Below are 27,782 nucleotides of genomic sequence, written 5' to 3' on the forward strand. Positions count from 1 at the left end.
GCTCTTTTCTTCTCTCTCCACTGCTGTCCTCCTCTCCTCGAGGCTCGCGCAGCGCGCTCCCTGCCTGAACGCCGATTATCAAGCTGACTGACAGCAGCCGGCAGGGCAGGACAGCAGCAGCCAGCGACTCGCGAGTGCAACACACACACGCGCATGATGGCTGAGAGAAAGAGCAGCGTTGTGTGGAGCAATTTCACAACTGGCAATTAAAACTTAGCGAACTGTGATGTGTGCAAGAACACAGTTCACTACTCTGGCCACTTTGTATTATTATTTTTCATTTTTGCACTTTAAATTTGCAAAAGTAAAACGTTTATTTGTCTATAAAAACTGTCCTGTCTTTATTCATGAAAATGAATTCAAATTTAGTCTATTTATGATGATTTCTTCTCAAAAATCATGTCATGCAACTCCCCCCTGAAAGTACATAAGACGCTTTTCATTTAAAAAAGTATCGATATCGGTATCGGCGATACTGGCCCTGAAATACTTGGTATTCGATCGAATCCAGATTTTGTGGTATCGCCCACCCCTAGTGCTAAGCACTGCCGCTGGGGTCAGTAAGGATGAAATAGAACTGCTTTTGACCCGTTGAATCATGTGGAACTTATGTGCAAACATCCCGACCACAGCTGTTATAGTCTTTAACAAATGCACAATTGTTGTGAATATATAAAGTATACATTGCATGTTACACAATGTAAATAGTTAATTTATATACAGGATATATTTGTTAAGAGGATATTTATTTGACTAATCAGACAAGTTGAAAATATTTTTACATTTGAACAAAGTTTTACTTTAAGAATTATGTCATTTCAAATACACAATATAACAATACTAACGATTTTTAACATGTATTTCATAATTCAAAAGTATCTTTAGAATTTCATTAAAGATTGCTTCTTGTGTTTACATTCAGCAAAGTAAGATTTTCTTCCTCAGTATATATAACGCATAATTTGTACACATGTGTAAAACGTAGCCTTTTCAGCTGAGCTGTTGTGGCTTTCGATAATGTCTGCAGAGGAAAGAAAGATATGTGTAGTGCACCTAAAACAGCCCTACTATAACCACATAACAAGGTTTTTGCATTTAATTAAGATTAAGGATGAGGGACAACAAGAAAAAGGAGAACAAAAAGACAAGGTAGATACACAACAAAAATGATGTGTCTCATGGCCTCCCCGCTCACATCTGATTCTATTCTTCATATAAGATTACTTAATTGTATAGGCAGGGATATTGTATGTTGTGCCACCCATCAGGGAACAGACTGGGGGCAGGACAAAGTACACGTTTTAATTAATCATGTTAAGTAAACTTTAGAATATATGCTATGTCATATCAGCAAATACATTATTTGTTTCAGCAAATAAGTCTATAACCATATATTTAATTTTTTATTCTTAAGTTTTCTTCATGGAATAATGAACACACCAATATCAGTGTTTTTTTTATGAAAGCAACATAGAGAAGCTATAAAATGCAATAATATAAAGGGTTTCAATCTAGGAATAATAGTTGAAAAATCCATTCATCCAAAAACACATCATTTTTCTAGAACAGATTACAAATCACCTGAAAATGGTACAAACAAGTGGCAACATGTGTGATGAAGGCGTTTTGCTGGGCTATATCATGCAATCGAAAACTTAAACTTGCTCCATTGCGGAGATATTCCCGCGAGAGTGCGGAAAACTTTAATTCATTTATTTCAAATGGGACATTTTACCAATATACTCACGGACCACTAGGGGGCGCTCACGGACCACCAGTGGTCTGCGGACCACACTTTGAGAAGCACTGGTGTATATGCACATGATATTTAATCTGTTCGTCTCAAATGCAAAAATGCAAAATATGATACAGTAAAGGAAAGGTGTACAATTCAGATGGTAAAGTAAGAGCAACCTAGGCTGAGTTATGATTCTTTTTTAGACAATGTTATCTTTACATCAAACTGTCATATATTTGCTTGTGTTATTGTATTAAAACACAGGGAATGAAGGGAATAATAAAGGAATAATCAGTTTTACCCAGACATTTAATTATTTATTCTAGAAATAGATTAAATATTTAAGTCCTCAGGCAACACCACATGGGTATTTTCAATAACATACCAATTACGATGGCCTTTGGTCCACACCCAAACAGCTTCTAAGTCCATTGAACATTAAGCTTATGTAAAACTACCAAGGTGTTCAGGAACTTCATTTTCAATGTAAATGCGTGGACAAGGAGAACAGAGTTTTGGCTTGTAAGTACACAAATGTGGCTGCCAACGCCATTGGTTATTGACCTGTTTGGCTTTTGACCCGTTGTGTTTTCAAACCTTCCCATTGGCCTCAAATACCAACTCATTGTGTTGTGACTTTTAAAGTGTGAACAGGACTTCTATTTGGACAAAGGAAATAAAACATTACAAAAAAAAAGTTTATATGTTATAGGCCTCGGACCATTTTATCTATTTATTGTTTGTGCTACATTTCCATATTGGTTATTCAACGACCCATGATAGCTTTCTTTGTGTTCCTCTCTGGTCTCAGCAGCATAATGTAACATTTGGGACCAAACAGTGCCATCAAGAGGCCAAAACTGGAGGCCAGGATGGCAAATACTTCTACTGCATCTGCATATTTGCCTGGGGAGTTTATGTAAGCAGGAACAAAGGCCACCCACACAGCACAGAAGATCAGCATGCTAAAAGTGATGAGTTTGGCCTCATTGAAGCTATCTGGAAGATTCCTTGCCATAAATGCTAACAGGAAACTAAGTATAGCCAGTAGGCCAATATAACCCATTAACACTGAAAATCCAACTGTGGACCCGACTACACACTCATACACTATTTTGTCATTGTAGTATTGAGTGTTTTTTTGAGGCACTGGTGAGGAAGAGACAAGCCAAGCAGTACAAATCACTGACTGAATGGATGTAAGAAGCACAACTGTCCCTCTCTGCTGTCCAGCACCAAACCACTTCAGACTGGCTCCACCTCCTGGCTTGGAGGCCTTGAACACAGCCAGAACCACCATGGTTTTAACAAGAATACAAGAGATACAAAGTACAAAGCTTATCCCAAATGCTGCATGTCTCAATTGACATGTCCACAGTCTGGGACGGCCGATAAATAGCAGTGAACACAGGAAACATAGCTTAAGTGATGCTAAGAGCAGGAAACTCAGTTCTGAATTGTTGGCACGTACCATGGGTGTGCTACGGTGATGGATAAAGATTCCTAGGACAACAGCACAGATACACGTGCCGAGTAAAGAGGCGGTTGTCAAGCAGATACCAAGAGGCTCTTGATAAGAGAGGAACTCCGTTTCTTTAGGAATACAGTGGTCACGCTGGGGGCTGGACCAGAAGTCCTCTGGACAAATGCTGCACTCCATGGAGTCTGTTAAAATAAGAAAAAAGAGAACACTGACAGTTAAGTTGAATGGGCCACTAATGCCCAAAACTTTATTGCTCGCTATGTATCTAGTAGTGGACATGTGCTTTTTTTACACCTGGGCATCAAGAAAGTGACAAATGTATAATCGCTGTTTTCGGATGTCGTTTTATAATGATACCAACCAGTTTCATTGCTGTACTTTCCCTCAGAACAAGCGACACAGTCATAACAGCAAACAGGCTGTCCCTTTTTTCTGGTCATGCGGCTACCTGGAGAACAGCTCTCACTGCACTTGGACTGGGGTGGCTGTCAGGATTGTAAAAGTTGTAGAAGAGTTATTCAACACTTTTTGATTGTGTTATTGTGTGTCATAAAGTACCAAGATAAAAAGAAAAAACAATAAACAGGATTAACCTGTTTGAAGACAAAGCTCCAGAAGATGTTTTCTTCATCAAGTGTGAGTTCTTCACCTTTGGAGGCAGACTTCTTAACAACACCCACATTCTGAACATTTATTTTTCCATCAGGGAGCCACTGCCAGTTTATGATGTCATATATTGGTAAGGCATCACCATTCTCATCAAATGATACTTGATCCCCAAATGTTGTTGTAAAGTTGACCTTTTCCAAGTAATGTATAAGCTACAAAGGGATACAACACAGACATACAATTTGAGAAGGTCAGACAAGACACTTACTGTTGTTGATTTTGGATTAGTATTGTGATGTTCTGTATGATATATTGTGGATTTATTTGTCAATTATTATAGTCAAAAACATCAACCACTGTTGCCATTAAGTAATTAAGTTTGTCACAAGAAAAAAAGGGAATTTTATTTTGTCTTGTAACTTCTATGATTAAAGATGTCCTCCTCTACTCAAAAACAATCAGGAGAGTATGTCTTCTTTTCCCCAAATCTATTTAATTAATTAACTCAAGATAAACCAGGAGATTTCAAAAACTAAACAGCTTTAGTGCAAACTGATATCACACCTGCCATGGCTCCAGTGTTTGCAAAGCAGCACAGCTGTGCCCACTGAAAGGCCCTCTCCCTGGCACACAGCGCAGCATATCATCAAGGGCATATGCCAGGGAATACACAGCCTTGTAGATATTGTATTCTGGCCTGAGGTTTGAAACATCCAAAAACTCAGTCTCCACACTTGCTAGATCTTCCTGCCCAGTGCATAGAGCTCCCCCAGCTTCCACCCAACCTGCTGGAGGTGGTGCAAATTTACACCGAAATGTGTATTCCCAAAACTGACTTACCTGAAATGTAATTAAAACAAATAATTTACAGAAATAGCAATTATAATTATGGAATTTATAGAAACGTTTGTAAGGTAACACTCTTACCATTCTATTTCTATGATTATTGGACTTGTCAGGACTTGTTTTAAGTAGAAAATCCCTAAGCCCAGATATTTCTCCTCGACGGATGGCAATGCCCAGGGTGCCACCCAGGTACGGCATGAAGCGTGGGGTCTGGAGCCCAGTTGCTGTAGTCCAGGCTTCACTGGCCATCCACTGCAGGCCTGTCATATTCTGCCTTACCACCTGTAATTTGCTCTTTTTTAATCACATTTTTCAGACTGATGTATACATAACATCATTTACTTACTAGGAATGAATACTTAAACTAGTACACATTATATTTAAAACATATATTTAAGATGGGTAGATTATAAATTGATAGAGATATAGATTGATAATATAAATACCTCTTCCATTAGTTTAATCATGTGGATCTGATGTGCAAACACAATGACCACACGAGCGGTTGATTTCTTCATTAAATGGACAATCCTCTTAAGTTCAGCTGGGTTGTCACCCCAGGGCAAAATCTCAGAGTAGGCCAGACAACCTCCAATAGACTCAGTTAAGTCAGATTGGAAGGACCGGGCAACATGGCGGCCATAATCATCATCACTGACCAGCAGACCGGCCCAAGTCCAGCCAAAGTGTTTCATAATCTGAATCATAGCACGCACCTAAATAAATATAGAGCACAGGGATACATGTTCATGTCTCACAATAAAATAAGAGTCAATTTTACCACTACACTTATTTTCTATATCTACGTAGTTTCATTAAGGATACACAACGCAAACACAGTACATTTACACAAAATTACAGCTCAGTAAACTCTTTGTAAAACATATGTATTGCATTTCTAGAACATAGTTTGTTTCACCTGGAAAGCATCACTTGGGATTGTTCTGAAGAAGGATGGAAACCTCCGCCTATCACTCAGGCATGAACATGTGGCAAAGTAACTGACCTATAAAAAGGTACAGTATTAACACAAGTAGTATGACTTTTTTACTATTACTTCAATTCAGGGTAAATAAATAAATAATTTCAGATTTTACAAAGGAACTGTTTTAAAATATGCATTAAAAATATAACTTCTACCAAATAAAGCCTGAGATTTAATGTAATATTTACCATCCTTTCACTTTTAAGTATATATACATTTGGTGCGTCAAAATAACAGCTAAAACTGAAGACAGGAAACTTACCATGGGCAATTTGAATAAACCTATCACATCAGATGTGGCGATAGAAAATGTTGAAAAAGGATCTCCCACAATCCCAAGGACTGGGGGGGTTCCTAAACAGGTCTCTTGAAGCAGAAACTGCTCCTCTCGACCGCTGGCTAGTGACAATGCAGCACTGAATCCAATTACAAGTGTGGCACAGTTGTCATAAAGACTGTATCCCAGAGACACATTCTGTAGCAGGTTGGGGTTTTTGTTGATCTCATCAATAGCATAGGCCATTGTCATGGCATGTCTAAACCCTGGAGGGTCAAAACTAACAAAAACATTTCCAGATTAAATATAATTATCGGTAAATGGTGTCTACTTCATGTGTTTGAAACTTACCCTTGGCAGCTGACCTGATTTGGCTCTGACGTGAATGTCGGCTCATGGAAGACAGAGGTGTAGTGGACCTCAAACAGACCACCGAGGATCACATCACCAGCCTTGTGCATATCATTCAAATTAAACTGTTTCCTTAATGTACAGGAGGAGAAAAGAGAGGAAGACTCAGACAAGAACCAAATCAAGAACAGAAATTTGTCTAGAAATGCCCCCATAATGGCCCTCCTTCCTACACCCATTTCATGGCTTCATGCAATGTTACCTAATTTTATTAATAGGGCTAAGTCATGTCTTTTGCTGGTTTTCGTCATAGTTTAACACCGCCCATCGGGGCACAGGCAGTAGTGTAAGGGCAGGGCATACATATCAAACCAGATTTACAGGCAATGTGATGATGACTTATTTATTTGCTGTATTTTCTGTTAATTTCTTCGTCCGAGTTACTTCATTTGTTTGTTATTTTGAAGTTAGAGTGCAACCTAAAACTCTGTAAAAATGTTGCCGAATGGAACAATTGATAAATCATCTTTATAACTCAAATACATGTAGAGGAAAATAAAAGTAAACAGGAATAAAGAAATATAACAGAGATAGCAATTATTTTCCAGCTCCGGATCAACCCAGAATAGTCGATTACTCGAGGATTGGATCTTAATGTGACTGATTTGTCTACCAGTTACACTGTTGCTTTATAGTAAGAGTAGGAAAATATGGTTTTGAAACAGACACTCATTCCATTCAGGCTGTGGTGTTGATGAATATCTGATTCGATCTCTCTCTGTGATGTGTATATCTTTTAGTCTTTGGATTGCTCGGGTTGTTTGGAATTGGGGCCAAAAGTTTTATATTGTAGAGCCGATTGAATTGGAGTCGCGGCGGTGTGTTAAGTATGGAACTCCACACTTTTTTTTTCATTAGGTTACAGACAAAATAATATACTTGCTACATGCTACCGTGAAGCTGGAATGCTAACAACAACAACGACTGTAGCAAGGTACCACCCACTAACTGGTCCGTGGTGCAACACACTATATATGAATAGGTGAATAGGTGAATTATGTCCCGTAATGTTCCACCACACAAGCCCCCCCAGAAATCACCCATACACAAAGTCCGTGCGGCGGGGAGGAACGACAAGCCGACCACCACGACTCCGGAGAACAGGAGCCGGAGAGGCAACCCCTGCAGGGGCGGCCAATGGGAGCGGTGGGACCAGAACCGCAGGCCCCAGGTCGGTGACAGGGGTCAAGGTCGGGGGGTGGCCCCGTCACGGAGGCCGTGCCAGCAGCCGGCTGGTGCAAGTCCAGGTGAGCAGCCTTCACCCAGTACACCAAGTGCTTGCCCCCATGTTTCAAGACTCGGAAAGGCCCTTCGTAAGGGGGCTGCAGGGGGCTTCTGTGAGTGTCGTGACGGATGAACACGTGCTCCGCCTCACAGGAACCCAGGACAAAGGTCTTAGCGCCGTCCTGCAGGAAAGCTTGCTGGGCTGTCGCCGACCAGGGGACCGATGTGTTGGGGAGGAAATTCCCTGGAACCTGCAGCGGCTTCATGGAGCGATGGAAACGCTCGCAGAGGCCGTTGGCCTGAGGGTGATAATCTGTTGTCCGGTGGAGCTTAACCCCCAAATCATGTCGTTCCAGAGCTCGGGCATGAACTGCGTAGGTCTGAGGAAATGTCCGAAGGGATGCCGAAACGGCACACCCAGGTTGCAATGAAAGCCTGGGTGCCGCTGTCTACGCGAATGGGATCGCCTCTGGCCAGCGGGTTGTCCTGTCCACCATAGTCAGGAAGTAGGTGGGTAATGGGCCAATCAGATCGATGTTGAAGTGGTCAAACCTCCTCTCAGGCACGAGGAATTGCTCCAGGGGGGCCTTCGTGTGGCGGTGCACCTTAGCACGCTGGCAAGCCACGCACGTGCCGGCCCGTGCCCTCATGTCCTTTTTGAGCCCCCGCCAGACGAACTTCGCGGCCACCATCCGCTGCGAAGGATTCCCACCGGGGTGCCACAGGTTGTGCACCGCCTCGAACATGGAGCACCTCCAGCTGGCGGGAACGACCGGAGACGTCACACAGGAGATCAACCTCAGCCTCTGCTGTCCAGCTGATTTCCTGGATGGGGGCCTTACCCTTCAATGCCTCATACAGCGGACGCATAATGTGGGCGGCCTGGGTGATAAAACGGTGATAAAAGGTCACCATCCCAAGGAACTCACGGAGCGACTGTGCCGTGTGTGGGCGAAGAAACGCTTGGTGACGCGATGCCCAAGGAAGTCAATGTCGGACAGCCCGAACAGACACTTTGCAGGGTTGATCATCAACCTGTGTAGGCTGAGCCTCCTCAAAAGGGCCCGGAGAAGGGTTATCCAGGTAGACGAACACAAACGGCAAGTACCGCAGCACCGAATCCATCAGGCCAATGTTTCCGCCAGACCAGGGCTGAGAGGGCGTCCAACCAAGCCCCCAGGAAGTGCGCCGGACTCTGAGGAAAATATTCGTTGTGGCCAAATGGCGGTACTATACTTCCGTATCAGTCGCTGGGCCCAGAAATACTTTTTCCCATTGACTAACATTGGGAAAGAGACGTCGGTAAATCGCTGGATAATTGTTTTTAAACAAAATAAACTACCCAGTATGAACATTTGTATAGCCCTTATTAAAAACATTCGGTCCTCAAGTTGTAAAATGTGCTACTAACGTTATTCTGAGAGTTATTTTCCTCTGCATTATGAACGCGGATCTAGGCACTTTCATGTGATGTGTTCAGTACTACATGAGTTTTGCCTTTACCCATGGATGCACAATAAGAACGGATTATATGATTATATGAATACTTTCCTGACGTTTCGCGCTCTCAAAAGTTGGGCAAATTTGTCTTCATGCCCCAATGAGCAACTCTCATAGGAATGAATGAGGCCCAGCCTCCCACGTTGTATCCTGTTCTTATTATACATCCATGCGTCCACCCCGAGAGCGAACGGCGGGGGGTAGTTGACGTCACGTTGTGTCACGTGACTTGCATTTTGAATTGAGCCGTCCCTTATAGATAATATCTCTTTACGTTAGTGATGGGAATTACGGCTCTTTTTAGTGAGTCGGATTATTTGGCTAAACTCACAAAGAAGAAGAGTCGGCTCTTTTTACCACAGTTTTTACCACAGTTTACCAAAGATCCTGCTCGACCGCTCATCGCGTCCAAATCGCGCACGTTGTTGTCCTGTGGCAGGTACCGTGGGTCCAAGATACGAAAAGCTGAAAAGAGGCCGATGTTGGGGAAACGATCTTTAATACTCCAAAAAGAATCCCACCAGGCTCCTTTGCCCCTCCAACAAAGGGATGTCCTTGTCCTTTTTCATTTTCGTTATTTATTTTGGACGGCCTCGGCTCGTGTTCAAGGCGTTCCGAGTTGTATAAGGCCCCCTTGGCGGAAACACTGCATCAGGCGCTGGAATGTTTGAGCGGCGTTCTTGAGCCCAAAAGGCATCCGCAGGAACTCAAACAACCCAAATGGCGTTATCACCGCTGGTGGTATCCACACACAAACGCGAGCTTATCTGCCAGGTGCGCCGAAAAGTCCTGAATGTAAATAACTCCGCCTCTGCGAGTTTGGAAGGGTTCAACCGCCGGGCCCTGGCGTATACTGGGGGCCCCCCAGTGATGACGTGGTGCTCCACCCCATGCTTGGTGGTGGGTGCAGAGAAGGTGGGCAGCATCAGGTCTGAGAACTCGGCCAACAACACAAGGTACTTGTCCGCACCTGACAGTGAGTTGTATGCAACCTTGCCAACCGTACACACGAGGGAGGAAAACGTCAAGGCATCAACCAAGCATTTGTTTCTAACGTCCACCAGGAGCCTTTGAGCACACAAATAAATCTGGCCCAAGGAGGGGAAAATAAATGTCTGCTGTGACGAAGTCCCAGTTGAACCGCTGCCCCCCAACATATAAACACATAGGCCTCACGCCATATGTGCGGATGGGGCTGCCATTAGCTGTCGTCAACTGCGGTCCGTTCCCCCCCCCGACGACGTGGAGCTCCCCAGCGCCGCCACCACGTGAAAATACTTCAGGTCCTCGTCATGGACCTGACGGCCGGCAAAGTGCGCCTCCACGTGTGCGAACCATGGCGTAGTATAGAACTCCACACTTTATTTCCTATTAGGTTACAGACAAAAGAACATACTTGTTACGTGCTACCCTGAAGCTGGAATGCTAACAACAACAACGACTGGAACAAGGTACCACCCACTAACTGGTCCGTGGTGCAACACACTATCACAGTGAATTATTTCCCGTAATGTTCCACCACAAGATACAAATACCAAAAACAACCAGGTCAGAATCGCTTTGTCTGCCTATCTACGTAGATCTCGACCAGGGCCGGCCCTTGGCATAGGCAGTATTGGCGAATGCTAAGGTCGCATCCATCGATTGGGGGTGCCGAAAATTGGGGGGAGGTAAATTAATAAATAATACTATTAACGATATTTGAAAACAAAACAATTCCCCAATTTGGGATCAATAAAGTAAATCTTATTATCTTATCCTAACAGAACTACGCCTACATTGTGTACAGTGCCCATAAACTATGGAGGAGAAACGGGAGAAAGACAAAGGTACAGTAACGTTAATGTGATAACAAACATAACAAACTAATCTCTTCTAACTCTGCACCTGTCCGCCGTAACCTTCGTTCCCTCTCCCCCTCTAGGCCTCTACCTTTGCCTCATCGGTGCTCTCAGCCCTCCCTTCCTCTGATTCGTTCCAACTACTGCCTCCAAACTCGGCTGCAGAAACTCTCCTCTCTACTCTCTCATCCTCTCTGGACTCTCTCTGTCCTCTCACATCTCGGCCGGCTCGTCAGTCCCCTCCTGCTCCCTGGCTAAATGACGCACTGCGTGCTAATAGAACCATCCTTCGGGCAGCAGAGCGGAAATGGTGGAAATCCAAACACCATGACGACCTCCTAACCTATCAGGCTCTCCTCTCCTCTTTCTCTGCTTCCATCTCTCAGGCAAAAAGCACTTTCTTTCAAGATAAGATCCAATCTTCCTATTCCAATCCCAAAAAACTATTTTCTATCTTCTCCACCCTCTTGGACCCCCCCAAAGCCCCTCCCCCATCTCCCTTCTGTCAAACGACTTTGTTAACCACTTTGAAAAAAAGGTTAATGATATTCGCTCCTCTTTTTCTGACTCACCTTTACTCACCGCTGGGTCACCAGACCCACCTTTCACCCACACACTGACCTCCTTCTCCCCTCTCTCTCCAAGTGAGGTTCTTACCCTCATTACCTCTGCCCGTCCTACCACCTGTCCTCTGGACGCTATCCCCTCAAACCTCCTTCAGACTATCGCTCCTGATATTCTACCGTTTCTCACCCATTTCATCAACACTTCTCTAACTTCCGGTCACTTTCCAAACAGTCTCAAGGAGGCAAGAGTAAACCCTCTCCTAAAGAAACCCACTCTCAACCCGTCTGATGTTATAAACTACAGGCCTGTCTCTCTCCTCCCGTTCCTGTCTAAAACACTTGAACGCGCTGTCTTTAAACAACTCTCCTGTTATCTCCATCAGAACAACCTTCTGGATCCGCACCAGTCTGGTTTCAAGGCAGGTCACTCAAAAGAAACTGCTCTCCTTGCTGTCTCTGAGGAACTGCACACTGCTAAAGCAGCCTCCCTCTCCTCTGTCATCATCCTTCTGGACCTGTCTGCTGCATTCGACACGGTGAACCATCAGATCCTCCTTCGCACTCTCCAAGAACTTGGAGTTTCAGGCTCTGCATTTTCCCTCCTCACCTCATACCTCAAAGACCGCACCTACAGGGTTACTTGGAGAGGGTCCGAGTCCGACCCTTGTCAATTAAATACAGGGGTCCCTCAGGGCTCTGTTCTTGGTCCCCTCCTCTTCTCCTTGTACACAAACTCGCTCGGGTCTGTCATTAGCCCGCATGGTATTCATACCACTGCTACGCTGACGACACCCAACTAATTCTGTCCTTTCCCCGCTCAGAGACCCAGGTCGTCGCACGCATCTCTGCTTGCCTAGCAGACATCTCTCGGTGGATGTCTGCTCATCACCTCAAGCTCAACCTTGACAAGACTGAACTGCTTTTCCTTCCGGGAAAAGATTGTTCCACTCTTGACCTAACAATCAACATCGGCACCTCTGTTGTTTCCCCGACTCAGACTGCAAGGAATCTGGGTGTGGTCCTAGATAACAAACTGTCCTTCACTGCAAACATTGCTGCAACAACTCGCTGCTGCAGATACACGCTTTACAACATCAGGAGGATAAGTCCCCAGCTGACCCAGACATCAGTGCAGGTTCTGGTCCAGGCCCTCGTCATCTCACGGCTAGACTACTGCAACTCCCTCCTGGCTGGTCTACCTGCATGTGCCATCCGACCTCTGCAGCTCATCCAGAATGCAGAGGCTCGTCTGGTCTTCAACCTTCCTAAATTCTCCCACACCACACCACTCCTCCGCTCCCTTCACTGGCTTCCAGTAACTGCTAGAATCCACTTCAAGACACTGGTACTTGCGTACCATGCTGCGAATGGATCTGGCCCTTCCTACATCCAGGACATGGTTAAACCGTACACCCCAGCACGTGCACTCCGCTCTGCATCGGCCAAACAGCTCGCTGCACCCGCACTGCGAGGGGGACCCAAGTTCCCTTCAGCAAAAACACGTGGGTTTGCTATCCTGGCTCCAAAATTGTGGAATGAGCTCCCAATTGAAATCAGGACAGCAGAAAGCTTACACATCTTCCGGCGCAAACTGAAAACTCATCTCTTTAGACTCCACTTCGAGAGATTGAATTACTAACAAAGCACTTATATACTAATAAAGGGCTGGCTTTCCAAAGCCAGTTGAGTAGCACTTGAAATGTTTGGCTCTATGAAACCTGATGTACTTATATGATTCTGTTTTCTTCAAGGTTGTATCTTCCTGGTCGAATGCACTTATTGTAAGTCGCTTTGGATAAAAGCGTCAGCTAAATGTAATGTAATGTAATGTAATGATGATTAATCAAAAGTCAATTGAAATGTAGTTACCGTTGATGGAACAGAGTGTTAACTTGGTAGTGTTAAGATCGTGGAAAAGGTAGGACCCAAATGCAGACTACAAAAAGGTAAGAGGTCTATAAACAAAAGGCAAGCTTTATTTTCAAAGCTGAAGATCACAAAACATGGCATGGATAACATAGGTAACACAAGGAAAATACTTCATCAAAAAGCTGACCGTGACTGACATGGAGGGAGACAGGAAAAACAAACAATGAACCGACAGGGGAACAATGGGAAAAACAAGACTAAATACAGAGAGGGGTAATCACGGGACGAGAAACAGCTGGGTAAGGGAGGCAGAAACACAAGGGCAACAGGTGAACACAATGAGACAATCAGTCACAGGAGGAAAACAAGAGACAGGGAGAACAGAACAGCAGAACAAAACCCATTACCAGAAAGACAACACTAAACCGTGACATAACACCAAGATCGTGACAGCTAGCTTACTTTTAGAAGATGGCATGGTTGTTTGTTTGCTAATCAATAGTTATATTTATTGTTAACGTCAATTAACGTTACTCCCATCTTAAATTCAGGCACATTTGGAAAGATTATTCAGATGTTACATCATCTGTTATATTTTCATCTACATCTGTTGAGGTGAGCCAATGTTTGCCCTGCTTGTAGTAATAGGCTAGTCATTACAATGCTATTCCTATTACATCCCCTTCATAGTTCATCGTTGTAGGCCTTTATTTTATTGCCCTACAGTTTATGCTGTCTAAAGTATTTTCAATAGTGTAGAGTTAGATGCTAAAGCTGAATCAACAGGTGCATCTCAAACAATTACTATATCATATAACTTTTTCTCTGTAATTTAATAAAACATTTTTTAGCACTAGCATAAATCTTGCCATGGGCAGACAATTGGTTCTCCGCTGCTCTGTTTCAGCCTTTATATACAATCTATGGTTTCAGCACTCTGGACACACTGCACCCCATAACAAACAACGTTGTTCTGAAACCGCTAAATAAATCACAAGATTCTCGGATTCATTTTTGCTTTTTTTTTTAGAAGACACATAAAGCCTAAAAAAGATGGGGAGCAATGAGCAAAAAAACATACGTGAAACAAGATTATTTCTAATATTCCCCCCACCTCCTTTTCTGAAAATCAAATACTGAACCTAGAAAAAATATGGACAGTATATTGGCCATTTAATGACATGTCTTGCTTGTCAGGGCAAGTTCTGCTGTGATGGCTTTAGATCAGGGTATTTGGGCATCCATCCAAACAGCATGACGGATTATAATTTGAAGAGAAGTTATATATAGAATAGAAGAAATACATCTTGTCAGCGCTGGGCATGGCAGCGCAGTGACGTATGGTAGAAGGAGGGAAGCATAGTCTGGAAATCTTTATAAACCATTGAGAACACACAGTAGAGTTTGCCACCTTGACGACAGTTGATGATGTCTCTTATTGGTCTGATACTGTCTATAAGTCTGTGTGAGCTGAACTCAGCTGTTGTTTTGAATAGTTATGGGGATGGCTCTGAAGCTTCATCTGTTACATGTAAGCTACAAGGTACCACTCGTCAACCTGCATTCTCTATGGACGGTGACTATGTCATTGGGGGTGTTTTCTCCATTCACTATTACATGCACACAGTGAAGCATAACTACACCACCATGCCCGAGCCACTAAGCTGCACAGGGAGGTTAGTACAGGGAGATTTTGGCTAGACTGTGGAGATATATAGTATATTGATGTTTATATTGTGAATTTGTGTTGACATGTAGTTGTATGTAACATAATGTGGATGTGTTTTCTCTTTCATCAAAATGTAGAGTTTAACTGATTTATATACATTTCAAAATGTTTAAAGAGAGATATGTGTAATTTAGGATTAAATTGACCATTGAATCAATTCAGCAAAGTTATTGTGAATTTTGGATTTCAAGTGTTTGGGATTTTGACACATGTTTATTTTGTGTATTTAATTGGTTCAAATAAAGCCTAAAGAGAAGCTGTTCCTTATTATCCAGACCATATATTTGAATCACGTATTATTTTCAAATCTTAAAGTTTTAACATTAACACCGATGTCTGTGTGCAGTATCGACTCCCGTGAACTGCGCTTCTCTCGTGCAATGGTCTTTGCCATCGAGCAGATTAACAACAGCACAGAGCTGCTTCCGGGCATCAAGCTTGGTTATGAGATCTACGACTCATGTGCCTCGGTGTCCGTGGCGGTGCATGTTGCATTTCAGCTTTCAGGGGGACTGGACCCGGTGTTTAACACCGGCGACAAATGCTCGCAGTCTGGTATGGTGATGGCCGTCGTTGGTGAGTCTGGGTCCACGCCTTCTATCAGTATGTTGCGCGTCATCGGGCCCTTCAACATACCTCAAGTAAATATTAAGAATTTATTACAAACTGTGTTTGAGTGCATTACTTGTTTTGCCTCCATCCCGTGAAACAACTCTTGTTTTCTTTAGGTGAGCCACTTTGCCACGTGTGCATGCCTGTCTGATAAGCAGCAGTACCCGAGTTTCTTCAGAACAATCCCGAGTGATCAATTCCAGGCTGACGCGCTGGCCAAGCTGGTAAAACACTTTGGCTGGACTTGGATAGGTGCTGTCCGGTCTGATTCTGACTATGGCAACAGTGGCATGGCATCTTTCCTGCATGCAGCACGTAAAGAGGGGATCTGTGTGGAATACTCAGAGTCTTTCGATCGGACCCACCCACGTAGCCGGATCCAGAGAGTAGCTGACGTTATCCGCAGGTTTCTATACCACTGATTCTCCTTTAGTTCCCTTTGCTGATACTGACCTTCTGCACACAAAACCGAAACAAGTTCTATAAGTGATGGAACATGTTTTTATTACAACAGGAAATATCTGTTTTTCATCTCTTATGTTTTGTTTTTCTTCACACTTATGACTTTTATTGTTATAAAATACAATATTAATCATATATTATAACTTTTGTTTTTATATGTTGCTGAACGTCCCTCCAGGTCAACGGCTAAAGTTGTTGTGGCATTTACTTCCACTGGAGATATGAGGATTCTGCTGGAGGAGCTGTCACGCAAGCCTTCTCCACCTCGCCAGTGGATAGGTAGTGAGTCCTGGGTAACCGACCCAGACATGCTGAGGTTCAGCTTCTGTGCTGGAGCCATCGGATTTGGCATTGAAAAATCTGTCATCCCAGGTCTGAGGGACTTCTTGCTGGATCTCTCTCCCTCTAAAGTGGCTGAATCCCCATTGCTTACCATGTTCTGGGAGGAAGCATTCAACTGCAGGCTGGTAAAAAGTGAGAAAGTTGTGCCAATTTTAAACATACATGACACTCACGGTAGTGTCTTGATTGTGTTAGTTTTTTATATCAAAGTCAAAGTCAACTTTATTGTCTCTGTCTGTACACACAAACTGGAAGATATATACGTTTTTATATCGTATTATTATTATAATATAAGTATTATAAAAGTGAAGCTCCCTGAATTGATCTGCCTCTTAAAGACAAAACCCTGTCTGCTAATCCTGCTTATCTAAAACATATAGTGCAGAGTTAAAATATATGTAAAATAAAACACATAAGATGTGGAATATATTTGTTGACAGCTTTTCAGTAATTGTAAAATAAGGACGATGAACTGTAAACAGGAATGTAGTAAATGTATGCTTTATGAGAATATAGTTATCCAAAGCGACTTACATACGGTATATGTACATACATAATGTCGGCGAGTTAAAGTACTAGTATTTAAATGTAGAGGGACAGTATCAAAGTCCTGACTTCAAGAGTTCAGCAGTCTTATTGTGTGTTGAATCAAGCTGTGTAGGCCTGTTAGTGTGTTACAGTTTACCAGACAGCAGAGGGCAGAAAGTGTATTTCTAGTGTGATAAGGGTCTCTGATTATCCTGTACTGCTGGTTCTAGTGTCCATCATGCATCATTAAAACATACAAGTCAGTATTACTAAAAATAAATAAATAACGTAAAAAACAGATAGACATATCGGCTTGCGTGAAATTTGATGTAAAGTAAGCATGTTATAAGAATAAATCTCAACACTCGAGACGTTTATTTTTGCAATGCTTGTTTGGCAGGTTAAATAACACAATACAAACATAAGAATGAATGAATGAAATCATCATGGCTAAAAACACCTCCCTCTGTCTCTTTGTTTTTAGGTGAAGCCACAGACAGGAGTGTGTGTGATGGAACTGAAGATATAAAGACGCTCCAGAGCTCATACACTGACACATCTCAACTTCGAGTCACTAACATGGCGTACAAGGCTGTCTATGCAATAGCGCATGCCATTCATAACGCAGTGTGTCAGAAAACTGATTCTACTACACAGTGTGATATGTTCACTAAGCTAGAGGCCAAAGAGGTCGGTAAAAATTATGATGTCATTTTAAGTTGCACGTCTCTTTTATACATTTGAATGCTCATTTTATTTTTAATTGATCTCTCTATCCCCTTCACTGTCTTCCTTTACTTCATCCCTAGGTTTTTAATCAGCTGAAAAAAGTAAACTTTTCCCAAAATGGTTATGATGTGTCATTTGATGCCAACGGGGATCCTGTGGCCACATATGAGCTGGTAAACTGGCAAAGAAATGAGAGTGGCAGCATTGAGTTGGTGACTGTGGGGCAATACGATTCATCACTGCCGGTGGGCCAGGAGTTCCTTATCAACAGGAACTTCACCTGGGTGGAGGGTGGAACACAGGTGAGGGGCCCCAAAGCAATAGTTTAACATGCTACATTTTCATATCACCTCAAAGGGTATAGAGTCTTTAATTTTTATAAAGAGTTGAAGGTCTCTGAAATTGTTTATTCTGACCATAAATATTATGAGGGTACCTCATACAAGTTCCAATGTTACAAATAATGAGAGAGTATTTTTAGTATGAAAGTTACGTTTATTATTTAAAATACACATTTAGTTACTGTTTATGGAGTGGAGAAAAGTGACACAATTAAAGGTGATGTATAAAATACTTTTATCTAGACAAGATAATCACTTTCAGACTGCTGAAACTTACTTTAGCTTTAGCTGATTATTTTTCTCACAAAAACTGGATTGTATCGTCTTGGCAGTGTGGTTGACAATACAAAAATGTAAAAGACACAAAGAAAAACATTGTGAAGAAAAAAACATGAATTTATTTAGCTTCAGAGCACACCTGTCTACATGTGAGTTAATTTGTATGTGACAGGTGCCTGTGTCAGTGTGCACTGACAGCTGTCCTTCAGGAACTCGTAAAGTGCTTCAGAAAGGAAAACCCATCTGCTGTTATGACTGTACACCGTGTCCCGAGGGAGAGATTAGCAATGCTACAGGTATTTGTTTTTCTAATGTATGTCTACAACATAAAATATAAATTCCAACTGCTTAAAGCTCTTTTCTTTTTTTCAGATTCCTTTGATTGTTTCCCTTGCCCCAAGGAATTCTGGCCTAATGCAGAGAGAGATAAGTGTCTTCCCAAACCTTTAGAGTTTATTTCCTTCAACGAGGCCCTTGGAATCGTCTTGGCTGCTTTTTCAGTCGGTGGCGCCTGTCTCACCATTATAACAGCGGCTGTGTTCTATCGTCACAGGAGCTCACCAATTGTGAGGGCCAACAACTCTGAGCTGAGCTTCTTGCTGCTCTTCTCCCTGACTCTATGTTTCTTATGTTCATTAACGTTCATTGGAGCACCCTCGGAGTGGTCCTGCATGCTGCGCCACACAGCGTTTGGGATCACATTCGTCCTCTGCATGTCTTGTGTTCTTGGAAAAACTATAGTAGTTCTGACGGCCTTCAGAGCTACACTACCAGGTAGTAATTTGATGAAATGGTTTGGGCCTTCACAGCAAAGATTGACTGTAGTGTCTTTCACGTTTATTCAAGTTTTGATATGTACTATTTGGTTAGTTCTTAGTCCCCCCTTTCCGATGAAAAACCTCACGACATACAAGGAGAGAATCATCCTGGAGTGCGCATTAGGATCAGCTTTGGGGTTCTGGGCTGTACTTGGGTATATTGGCTTACTGGCTGTCTTTTGCTTTGTGTTAGCTGTCCTAGCTCGGAAACTACCTAATAACTTTAATGAAGCCAAGCTTATCACATTCAGCATGTTGATATTCTGTGCAGTCTGGATCACATTTATCCCAGCATATGTCAGCTCTCCTGGGAAATATACTGTGGCTGTGGAGATATTTGCCATTCTGGCCTCCAGTTTTGGACTAATTACGTGTATATTCGCTCCAAAATGTTTTATTATTTTGTTTAAGCCAGAGAAAAACACCAAGAAACATTTAATGAGCAGGGGTTTGTAAAAACTGTAGATGGCTTTATAAAGCTTATACTGTGCACATTCCAATTTGCTGTCCTTGTTGATTTAAATATTCATATTGGAGTTTCTTTTATGCTCAATATTTTACTAATTGTAATGTCATTTTGTGAATTTACTAATAATACCCTATTTTACAATACATTTTTATCAGTTACTGAAAATATAAAATAAAGTGAATAAATAAAGTCAACATTCAGACCGTGTGTAGTACTTGATTAACATTTCCAAAAACATATTAAATACTGCATAATCGTAAGAAAAGCTGGCTGAATTGCTATAACATTATTGCCAAAGAGGAAAATTCAACATCCCATAGTCCACAAATCCTTCAAAAAGTTCTTAAAATGTGTTTTGAATATTCTTATTATTATATTTAAAATATAAGAATTTTCATAGAATGCATCTTTTGGGACACATAAGCATACGCACCAATATAAAATGCACATTAGCTTTACAATATGATGTAGCCACCCGTAGGTGGTAGGTCTGGATTTGTTTGGTCTAAAATACATCTGATATTTCTGAATCATCTGAGTCTTAAAAGGCAACAATTTAAATAAAATGCAATTGTTCAAATGGAATGTCATAAAGTACATTTTGTATCACCTTTAATATATATTCTCAAAAGTAACCTGGAATTTGTCCATTCTTAGTAATAGACACTTAAAAACCTTTTAATACTATAGTTTGAAATGAATTGAATAATTAATCACATTATTAGTCAATCTCCAAACACATTTCACACGAGCCGTCCGTAGTCTTCACCTATGCAATTGTTTTTCGTTGTGATTGATTAAACCAAATACTTATTGGCCTTTATGGGGTCAGTATGTACACTACAATTTGTCCTTGCCGGAGGTCCTGCCTGGCTGCTTATTTGTTCCTTATTTAGTCTGGTTTTTCCAGTTGTTTTTAATGTTCCCAAAAGTGTGATAGGAAGCAAAGATCTATATTAAGAGAGAGGTGTGTCAAATTAAGAAGAGACTGAAGCGGAGAAACAAAGGAGTTTGGGAATACTTAGATCAAGTGAGAGGTGTTGCATCTATCTTACCTCAGTGTGTGAAACTGGCGGACAGTGATATAGAATTTTTTTATTCATTGGGATAAACCCCTTGAGATGCACCATCTCGTTTTCAAGGGGGTCCCGACAATAGCAACAACTTACAGACATATATAAATAAAAAAGACAAAATTCAAAACATGACACACAAGACAAACCACATACAGTCTGTTAAGTACAATTCAAGCAATGCATACAATCATTACAATTTGAGAGACCGTCGAGCAAATCAGTTTCATCAATATAGGTTTCATTAATAACAAGTACAGACCAGTTGAAAGTGAGATGATAATGCATGTTTAAACATACCCAATGATGCAAGATATCTAATAGCAGCAGGTTTAAGTATTCCAGTCAGTTGGGGCTTTGAAAATGAACGCTCTTCTGCCAATCAATTTTTTTGCAGAGGGGACAGAGAAATAAATCTGAACAGAATGTCTGGCTTGGCCCTGCAGTCGGGAGGGGATGTTGTGATTGGAGGGCTGTTCTCTCTGCATTTTGTGACTCCTAAGCCGCAGAACAGCTACAACAACAAACCCCAGCTCACACCTTGTGGGTAAGTTTGAGGATACTGATGATATCTTATACAGGCCCCTGTTGATGCTTTTGGTTACAAATCAGACTCTAAAAACAATTATTTGTCCTTGTTCAGGCCTGTTTTAGGTAAAACAACCTCTGTTAAAGGGGCAATTTATGAAAACTATAAAGGTGCTGCTGAAAAGCCTTCACTGGTTCAGAGGATCTGCACAGCACAACAAACAGCGTTGTTCTGAAACCACTAAGCAATAGTCACAAGAATCCCAGCCAAGATTTTTGCTTTAAAAAAAACAAAATCATAAAGCTTAAAAAGATGGGGAACAATGAGCAAATAACCCCCAAAACAAGATTATTTCTAATCATCCATCCACCTCCTTTTCTGAAAATCATATACTGATCCTAGATAAACATAAAACATGTACAGTATATTGGCCATTTAAGGACTTGTCTGGCTTGTCAGGGCAAGTTCTGCTGTGATGGCTTTGTATTTGGGCATCCATCCAAACAGCATGACTTTGTCAATGATGATTATAAGAATAAAAGTTAATTATAAAATAAAGACATCTCGTCAGCGCTGGGCATGGGCATGCTCTCTCTCTAATAGCAAAGTGACGTATGGTAGAAGGAGGGGAGCGTCTGAAAAATGTTATAAACCAGTGAGAACACACAGTACAGTTTGCCCACTTGGCGACAGTTGATGATGGAGATGTCTCTTATTGGTCTGATACTGTCTATAGCTTTGTGTGAGCTGAACTCAGTTCTTGTTCTGAATAGTTTTGGGGATGGTGTGAAACAAGCGGCTGGGCTTACAGGGGATAGGACTGCTGCTGTGCTTAGCAATAAGGCTTCATCTGTGACATGTAAGCGACAAGGTACCACTCGTCAACCTGCATTCTCTATGGACGGTGACTATGTCATTGGGGGTGTTTTCTCCTTTCACTATTACATGCACACAGTAAAGCATAACTACACCACCATGCCCGAGCCACTAAGCTGCGCAGGGAGGTTAGTACAGGGAGATGTTGGCTAGAATGTGGGCATATACAGTATATTGATGTGTATATTGTGAATTTGTGTTGCAATGTACTGTAAAAATAATAATCATTTATTTACATTATGTTTTTTACATAATGTGCATTTTTTTTTTCTATTTCATAAAAGGCAATAGTTTAACTGATGTATACATACTTAACCATTTGTTGAATGGAGAAATGTGAAACTTATGATTTATTGGACCATTGAATCAATTCAGCAAAGTTATTGTGAATATTGGATATATATCTAATCATGTGTTTGGGTTTTTGACAGATGAAATTCCCATAAAGCCAACAGAGATGCTATTAGTTATTATCCAGACCATATCTTTGAATTTCAGTCATCTTGTAGTCTATCACGTATTATTTTAAAATCTTAAAGTTTTAACTTTAACACCAATGTCTGTGTGCAGCATCCTCCCCCGTGGACTGCGCTTCTCACGTGCAATGGTCTTCGCCATCGAGCAGATTAACAACAGCACGGAGCTGCTTCCGGGGATCAAGCTTGGTTATGAGATCTACGACTCATGTTCCTCGGTGTCCGTGGCAGTGAATGTTGCATTTCAGCTTTCAGGGGGACTGGACCCGGTGTTTAACACCGGCGACAAATGCTCAAAGTCTGGTATGGTGATGGCCGTTGTTGGTGCGTCTGCATCCACGTCTACCATCAGTATGTCGCGCATCATCGGGCCCTTCAACATACCTCAAGTAAATATTAAGAATGAATTGCAAACTGTGTTTGAGTCCATTACTTGTTTTGCCTCTGTCCCGTTAAATAACTGTTGTTTTCTTTAGGTGAGCCACTTTGCCACGTGTGCATGCCTGTCTGATAAGCAGCAGTACCCGAGTTTCTTCAGAACAATCCCGAGTGATCAATTCCAGGCTGACGCGCTGGCCAAGCTGGTAAAACACTTTGGCTGGACTTGGATAGGTGCTGTCCGGTCGGATTCTGACTATGGCAACAATGGCATGGCGTCTTTCCTGCATGCAGCACGTAAAGAGGGGATCTGTGTGGAATACTCAGAGTCTTTCTCTCGGACCCACCCACGTAGCCGGATCCAGAGAGTAGCTGACGTTATCCGCAGGTTTCTATATCACTGATTCTCCTTTAGTTCCCCGTGCTGACACTGACCTTCTGCACACAAAAACCAAAACAAGTTCTTAAAGTGATGGAACATGTTTTTATTACAACAGGAAATGTGCCAATATATCTGTTTATCATCTCTCATGTTTTGTTTTTCTTCATACTTATGATAATATTGTTATAAAAGACAATATTAGTCTTATATTATAACTAATTTTTGTATATGTCATTGAACATCCCTCCAGGTCAACGGCTAAGGTTATTGTGGCATTTACTTCCACTGGAGATATGAAGATTTTGCTGGAGGAGCTGTCACACAAGCCTTCTCCACCTCGCCAGTGGATAGGTAGCGAGGCCTGGGTAACCGACCCAGAAATGCTGAGGTTCAGCTTCTGTGCTGGAGCCATCGGATTTGGCATTGAAAAATCTGTCATCCCAGGTCTGAGGGACTTCTTGCTGGATCTCTCTCCCTCTAAAGTGTCTGACTCCCCATTGCTTACCATGTTCTGGGAGGAAGCATTCAACTGCAGGCTGGTAAAAAGTGAGAAAGTTGGCCAATTTTAAACGTACATGACACTCACGGTAGTGTCTTGATTGTATTCGTTTTTTTTTATTTTCTGTCTAAGTGTAACTCCCTGAATTTATCAGCCTGTTAAAGACCAAACCCCAGATTTTGACTGAAAGGGAAATCTAATATTTGTAATGAAATACATGAGGCGGACATAAGGTGCATCTCTGTGATTTATCTCACAATGTGATGTTCAGGTCATGTTTATTAACAATGCTGTCTAATATATTGTAAATAACATACATGAACATTATTCTACTTAGGCTATTATGCAGTGATTCTAGACTGTTTATTTGTTTAGATGAAAGCTATTTATTCCTCAATGCACAACAATTTAGGGAAAGTCTCCCTTCAAAAATGGTCATAAAATAAATGCTGACAAAAAAAAAAACACGCTCTAGAATATGGTTATCCAAAACATATAGTGCAGAGTTAAAATATATGTAAAAAAATATATATATATACATTGTGGAATATATTTGTTGATAGGTTAGTCATTGTAAAATAAAGAAGTTGAATTTTAAAAAGGAATGTAGTAAATGTATGCTTTATGAGAAGTAATATATACACGGTATTACATTACATGTTACTTGTTAGACGCTTTTATCCAAAGCGACTTACATACGGTATGTGTACATACATAATGTAGGTGAGTTAAAGTACAATTATTTAAATGTAGAGGGACAGTATCAAAGTCCTGACTTCAAGAGTTCAGCAGTCTTATTGCGTGTTGAATCAAGCTGTGTAGGCCTGTTGTCAGGGTGCGTGGAAAAGGTAGGACCCAAAAGCAGTATTAACGAAAAATGAGTTTTATTAAATAACAAAAGCTGTGGCAAAAAATGGCAGTATCCAAAATATCGAAAAACAAACGAGCAGCACAAGGAACACAGACCGTGGAATAACATGGAGGGGAAACAATGAACCGACATGGAACACAGGGGAAGACTACACTAAATACATAGAATAGTAATCACAGGACAAGACACAGCTGTGCAGGGGAGGGAGAAACACAAGGACATCAGGTGAACACAATGAGACAATCAGACACATCAGGGAAACTAACAACAGGGAGGAGGACCAGACAAAACACAAGGAGGAAGACCAAACACCGAATGAACAGACTTACAAAGCCCATAACCAGACAGACAACACTAAAACCGTGACATAAACCTAGGAGTGTGACACCTGTTAGTGTGTTATCGTCTACCAGACAGCAGAGGGCAGAAAGTGTATTTCAAGTGGGATAAGGGTCTCTGATTATCCTGTACTGCTGGTTGTTCATCATGCATCATTATAACAGGAAAAGTCAGTATTAAATAAAATGAATACATATTTTGCCTTATACAATAAGTGTTTGTCTGATGACTAATTTGTGTAAATATGAGCTGCTAAATTAAACTAATAACGTAAAAAAACAGATAGACATGTCCGCAAAACAGTGATTTGTAACGTGATGTAAATCCTGCAATGCTTGTTTGGCAGGTTGAATAACACAATGCAAACATAAGAATGAATGAATGTAATCATCATGGCTAAAAACACCTCCCTCTGTCTCTGTGTTTTTAGGTGAAGCCACAGACAGGAGTGTGTGTGATGGAACTGAAGATATAAAGATGCTCCAGAGCTCATACACTGACACATCTGAACTTCGAATCACTAATATGGTGTACAAGGCTGTCTATGCAATAGCGCATGCCATTCATAATGCAGTGTGTCAGAAAACAGATTCTACTACACATGATATGTTCACTAAACTAGAGGCCAAAGAGGTCAGTAAAAATAATGACTTTCTTTTTAAACTGCACGTCTATGTTATCAAATGAATGCTCTTTTAACTTTTAAATTATTTATCTTTTCCCCTTCATTGTCTTCCTTTACTTCATCCCTAGGTTCTTGATCAGTTGAAAAAAGTTAATTTTTCCCAAAATGGTTATGATGTGTCATTTGATGCCAACGGGGATCCTGTGGCCACATATGAGCTGGTAAACTGGCAAAGAAATGAGAGTGGCAGCATTGAGTTGGTGACTGTGGGGCGATACGATTCATCACTGCCGGTGGGCCAGGAGTTCTTTATCAACAGGAACCTCACCTGGGTGGAGGGTGGCACACAGGTGAGGAGCCCCAAAGCAATAGTTTAACATGCTACATTTTCATATCATCTCAAAGGGTATGATGTCTCATACCTCGGTACCTCATTAGAATTCCAATGTTACGTTATAATGAGAGAGTATTTTTAACATGACATTTACGCTTTATTGTTTAAAATACATGTTTACTTACTTACTTTTATTTTTTTAACTAAAGAGAAATGTAAAAGACACAAAGAAAAACATTGTGAAGAAAAAAACATGAATCTATCCTTTTATAATTTTAGCTTCAGAGCACACCTGTCTACATGTGAGTTAATTTGTATGTGACAGGTGCCTGTGTCAGTGTGCACTGACAGCTGTCCTTCAGGAACTCGTAAAGTGCTTCAGAAAGGAAAACCCATCTGCTGTTATGACTGTACACTGTGTCCCGAGGGAGAGATTAGCAATGCTACAGGTATTTGTTTTTCTAATGTATGTTTACAACATAATATATAAATTCCAACTGCTTAAAGCTCTTTTCTTTTTTTCAGATTCCTTTGATTGTTTCCCTTGCCCCAAAGAATTCTGGCCCAATGCAGAGAGAGATACGTGTCTTCCCAAACCTGTAGAGTTTCTTTCCTTCAACGAGCCCCTTGGAATCGTCTTGGCTGCTTTTTCAATCGGTGGTGCCTGTCTCGCCATTATAACAGCGGCTGTGTTCTATCGTCACAGGAGCTCACCAATTGTCAGGGCCAACAACTCTGAGCTGAGCTTCTTGCTGCTCTTCTCCCTGACTCTATGTTTCTTATGTTCATTAACATTCATTGGAGCACCCTCAGAGTGGTCCTGCATGCTGCGCCACACAGCGTTTGGGATCACATTCGTCCTCTGCATGTCTTGTGTTCTTGGAAAAACTATTGTAGTTCTGACGGCCTTCAAAGCTACACTACCAGGTAGTAATTTGATGAAATGGTTTGGGCCTTCACAGCAAAGATTGACTGTAGTGTCTTTCACGTTTATTCAAGTTTTGATATGTACTATTTGGTTAGTTCTTAGTCCCCCCTTTCCGATGAAAAACCTCACGACATACAAGGAGAGAATCATCCTGGAGTGTGCATTAGGATCAGCTTTGGGGTTCTGGGCTGTACTTGGGTATATAGGCTTACTGGCTGTCTTTTGCTTTGTGTTAGCTGTCCTAGCTCGGAAACTACCTAATAACTTTAATGAAGCCAAGCTTATCACATTCAGCATGTTGATATTCTGTGCAGTCTGGATCACATTTATCCCAGCATATGTCAGCTCTCCTGGGAAATTTACTGTGGCTGTGGAAATATTTGCCATTCTGGCCTCCAGTTTTGGACTAATTACGTGTATATTCGCTCCAAAATTTGTTATTATTTTATTTAAGCCAGAGAAAAACACCAAGAAACATTTAATGAGCAGGGGTTTGTAAAAAATGTAGATGGCTTTATAAAGCTTATACTGTGCACATTCAAATATGCATTCCTTGTTGATTTAAATATTCATATTGGAGTTTCTTTTATGCTCAATATTTTACTAATTGTAATGTAATTTTTTGAATTTAATAATAATACCCTATTTTACAATACATTTTGATCAATTACTGAAAATATAAAATAAAGTGAATAAATAAAGTCAACATTCAGACCGTGTGTAGTACTTGATTAACATTTCCAAAAAAATATTAAATACTGCATAATCGTAAGAAAAGCTGGCTGAATTGCTAACATTATTGCCAAAGAGGAAA

At 41.4% G+C, this 27,782-nt stretch overlaps 3 protein-coding genes across 3 annotated transcripts; 2 read left to right on the top strand and 1 right to left on the bottom strand.

The window, feature by feature from the left end:
- Positions 1-2,401: 2,401 nt before the first annotated feature.
- LOC307037467 (extracellular calcium-sensing receptor-like) lies at positions 2,402-6,432 on the bottom strand. Its single transcript, XM_079678352.1, has 9 exons — positions 6,290-6,432; positions 5,924-6,218; positions 5,596-5,682; positions 5,123-5,392; positions 4,758-4,958; positions 4,395-4,670; positions 3,815-4,042; positions 3,583-3,706; positions 2,402-3,403 (listed from the first exon to the last, which is right to left on the bottom strand). Exons 1-9 carry the CDS (start codon positions 6,397-6,399, stop codon positions 2,505-2,507), a joined length of 2,490 nt encoding a protein of 829 aa, XP_079534478.1. The 5' UTR covers positions 6,400-6,432; the 3' UTR covers positions 2,402-2,504.
- Positions 6,433-14,903: 8,471 nt separating this feature from the next.
- On the top strand, positions 14,904-19,772 carry LOC307037468 (extracellular calcium-sensing receptor-like). The gene is made up of 8 exons (XM_079678353.1): positions 14,904-15,025; positions 15,425-15,719; positions 15,807-16,096; positions 16,331-16,626; positions 17,507-17,712; positions 17,832-18,053; positions 18,544-18,667; positions 18,744-19,772. Exons 1-8 carry the CDS (start codon positions 14,919-14,921, stop codon positions 19,643-19,645), a joined length of 2,442 nt encoding a protein of 813 aa, XP_079534479.1. The 5' UTR covers positions 14,904-14,918; the 3' UTR covers positions 19,646-19,772.
- A 1,384-nt stretch (positions 19,773-21,156) lies between these two features.
- On the top strand, positions 21,157-27,631 carry LOC307037294 (extracellular calcium-sensing receptor-like; the record flags this gene model as incomplete). Its single annotated transcript, XM_079678065.1, has 9 exons — positions 21,157-21,278; positions 22,034-22,264; positions 22,707-23,001; positions 23,089-23,378; positions 23,623-23,918; positions 25,512-25,714; positions 25,835-26,056; positions 26,366-26,489; positions 26,566-27,631. 9 exons carry the CDS (start codon positions 21,157-21,159, stop codon positions 27,465-27,467), a joined length of 2,685 nt encoding a protein of 894 aa, XP_079534191.1. The 3' UTR covers positions 27,468-27,631.
- Positions 27,632-27,782: the final 151 nt, after the last annotated feature.

The sequence above is a fragment of the Notothenia rossii genome (assembly GCF_949606895.1).
Source record: "Notothenia rossii genome assembly, chromosome: 4".
NCBI lineage: Eukaryota > Metazoa > Chordata > Actinopteri > Perciformes > Nototheniidae > Notothenia > Notothenia rossii.

Coding starts and splice junctions, on each gene's coding strand:
- LOC307037467 (XM_079678352.1), bottom strand. CDS start 6,399: ATGCACAAGGCTGGTGATGTGATCCTCGGTGGTCTGTTTGAGGTCCAC. Junction 6,219..6,289: donor AATCAGGTCAGCTGCCAAGG/GTAAGTTTCAAA, acceptor TGTTTTTGTTAG/TTTTGACCCTCCAGGGTTTA. Junction 4,671..4,757: donor ATAATCATAGAAATAGAATG/GTAAGAGTGTTA, acceptor ATTACATTTCAG/GTAAGTCAGTTTTGGGAATA.
- LOC307037468 (XM_079678353.1), top strand. CDS start 14,919: ATGGACGGTGACTATGTCATTGGGGGTGTTTTCTCCATTCACTATTAC. Junction 15,720..15,806: donor GGCCCTTCAACATACCTCAA/GTAAATATTAAG, acceptor TGTTTTCTTTAG/GTGAGCCACTTTGCCACGTG. Junction 18,054..18,543: donor GGGTGGAGGGTGGAACACAG/GTGAGGGGCCCC, acceptor TGTATGTGACAG/GTGCCTGTGTCAGTGTGCAC.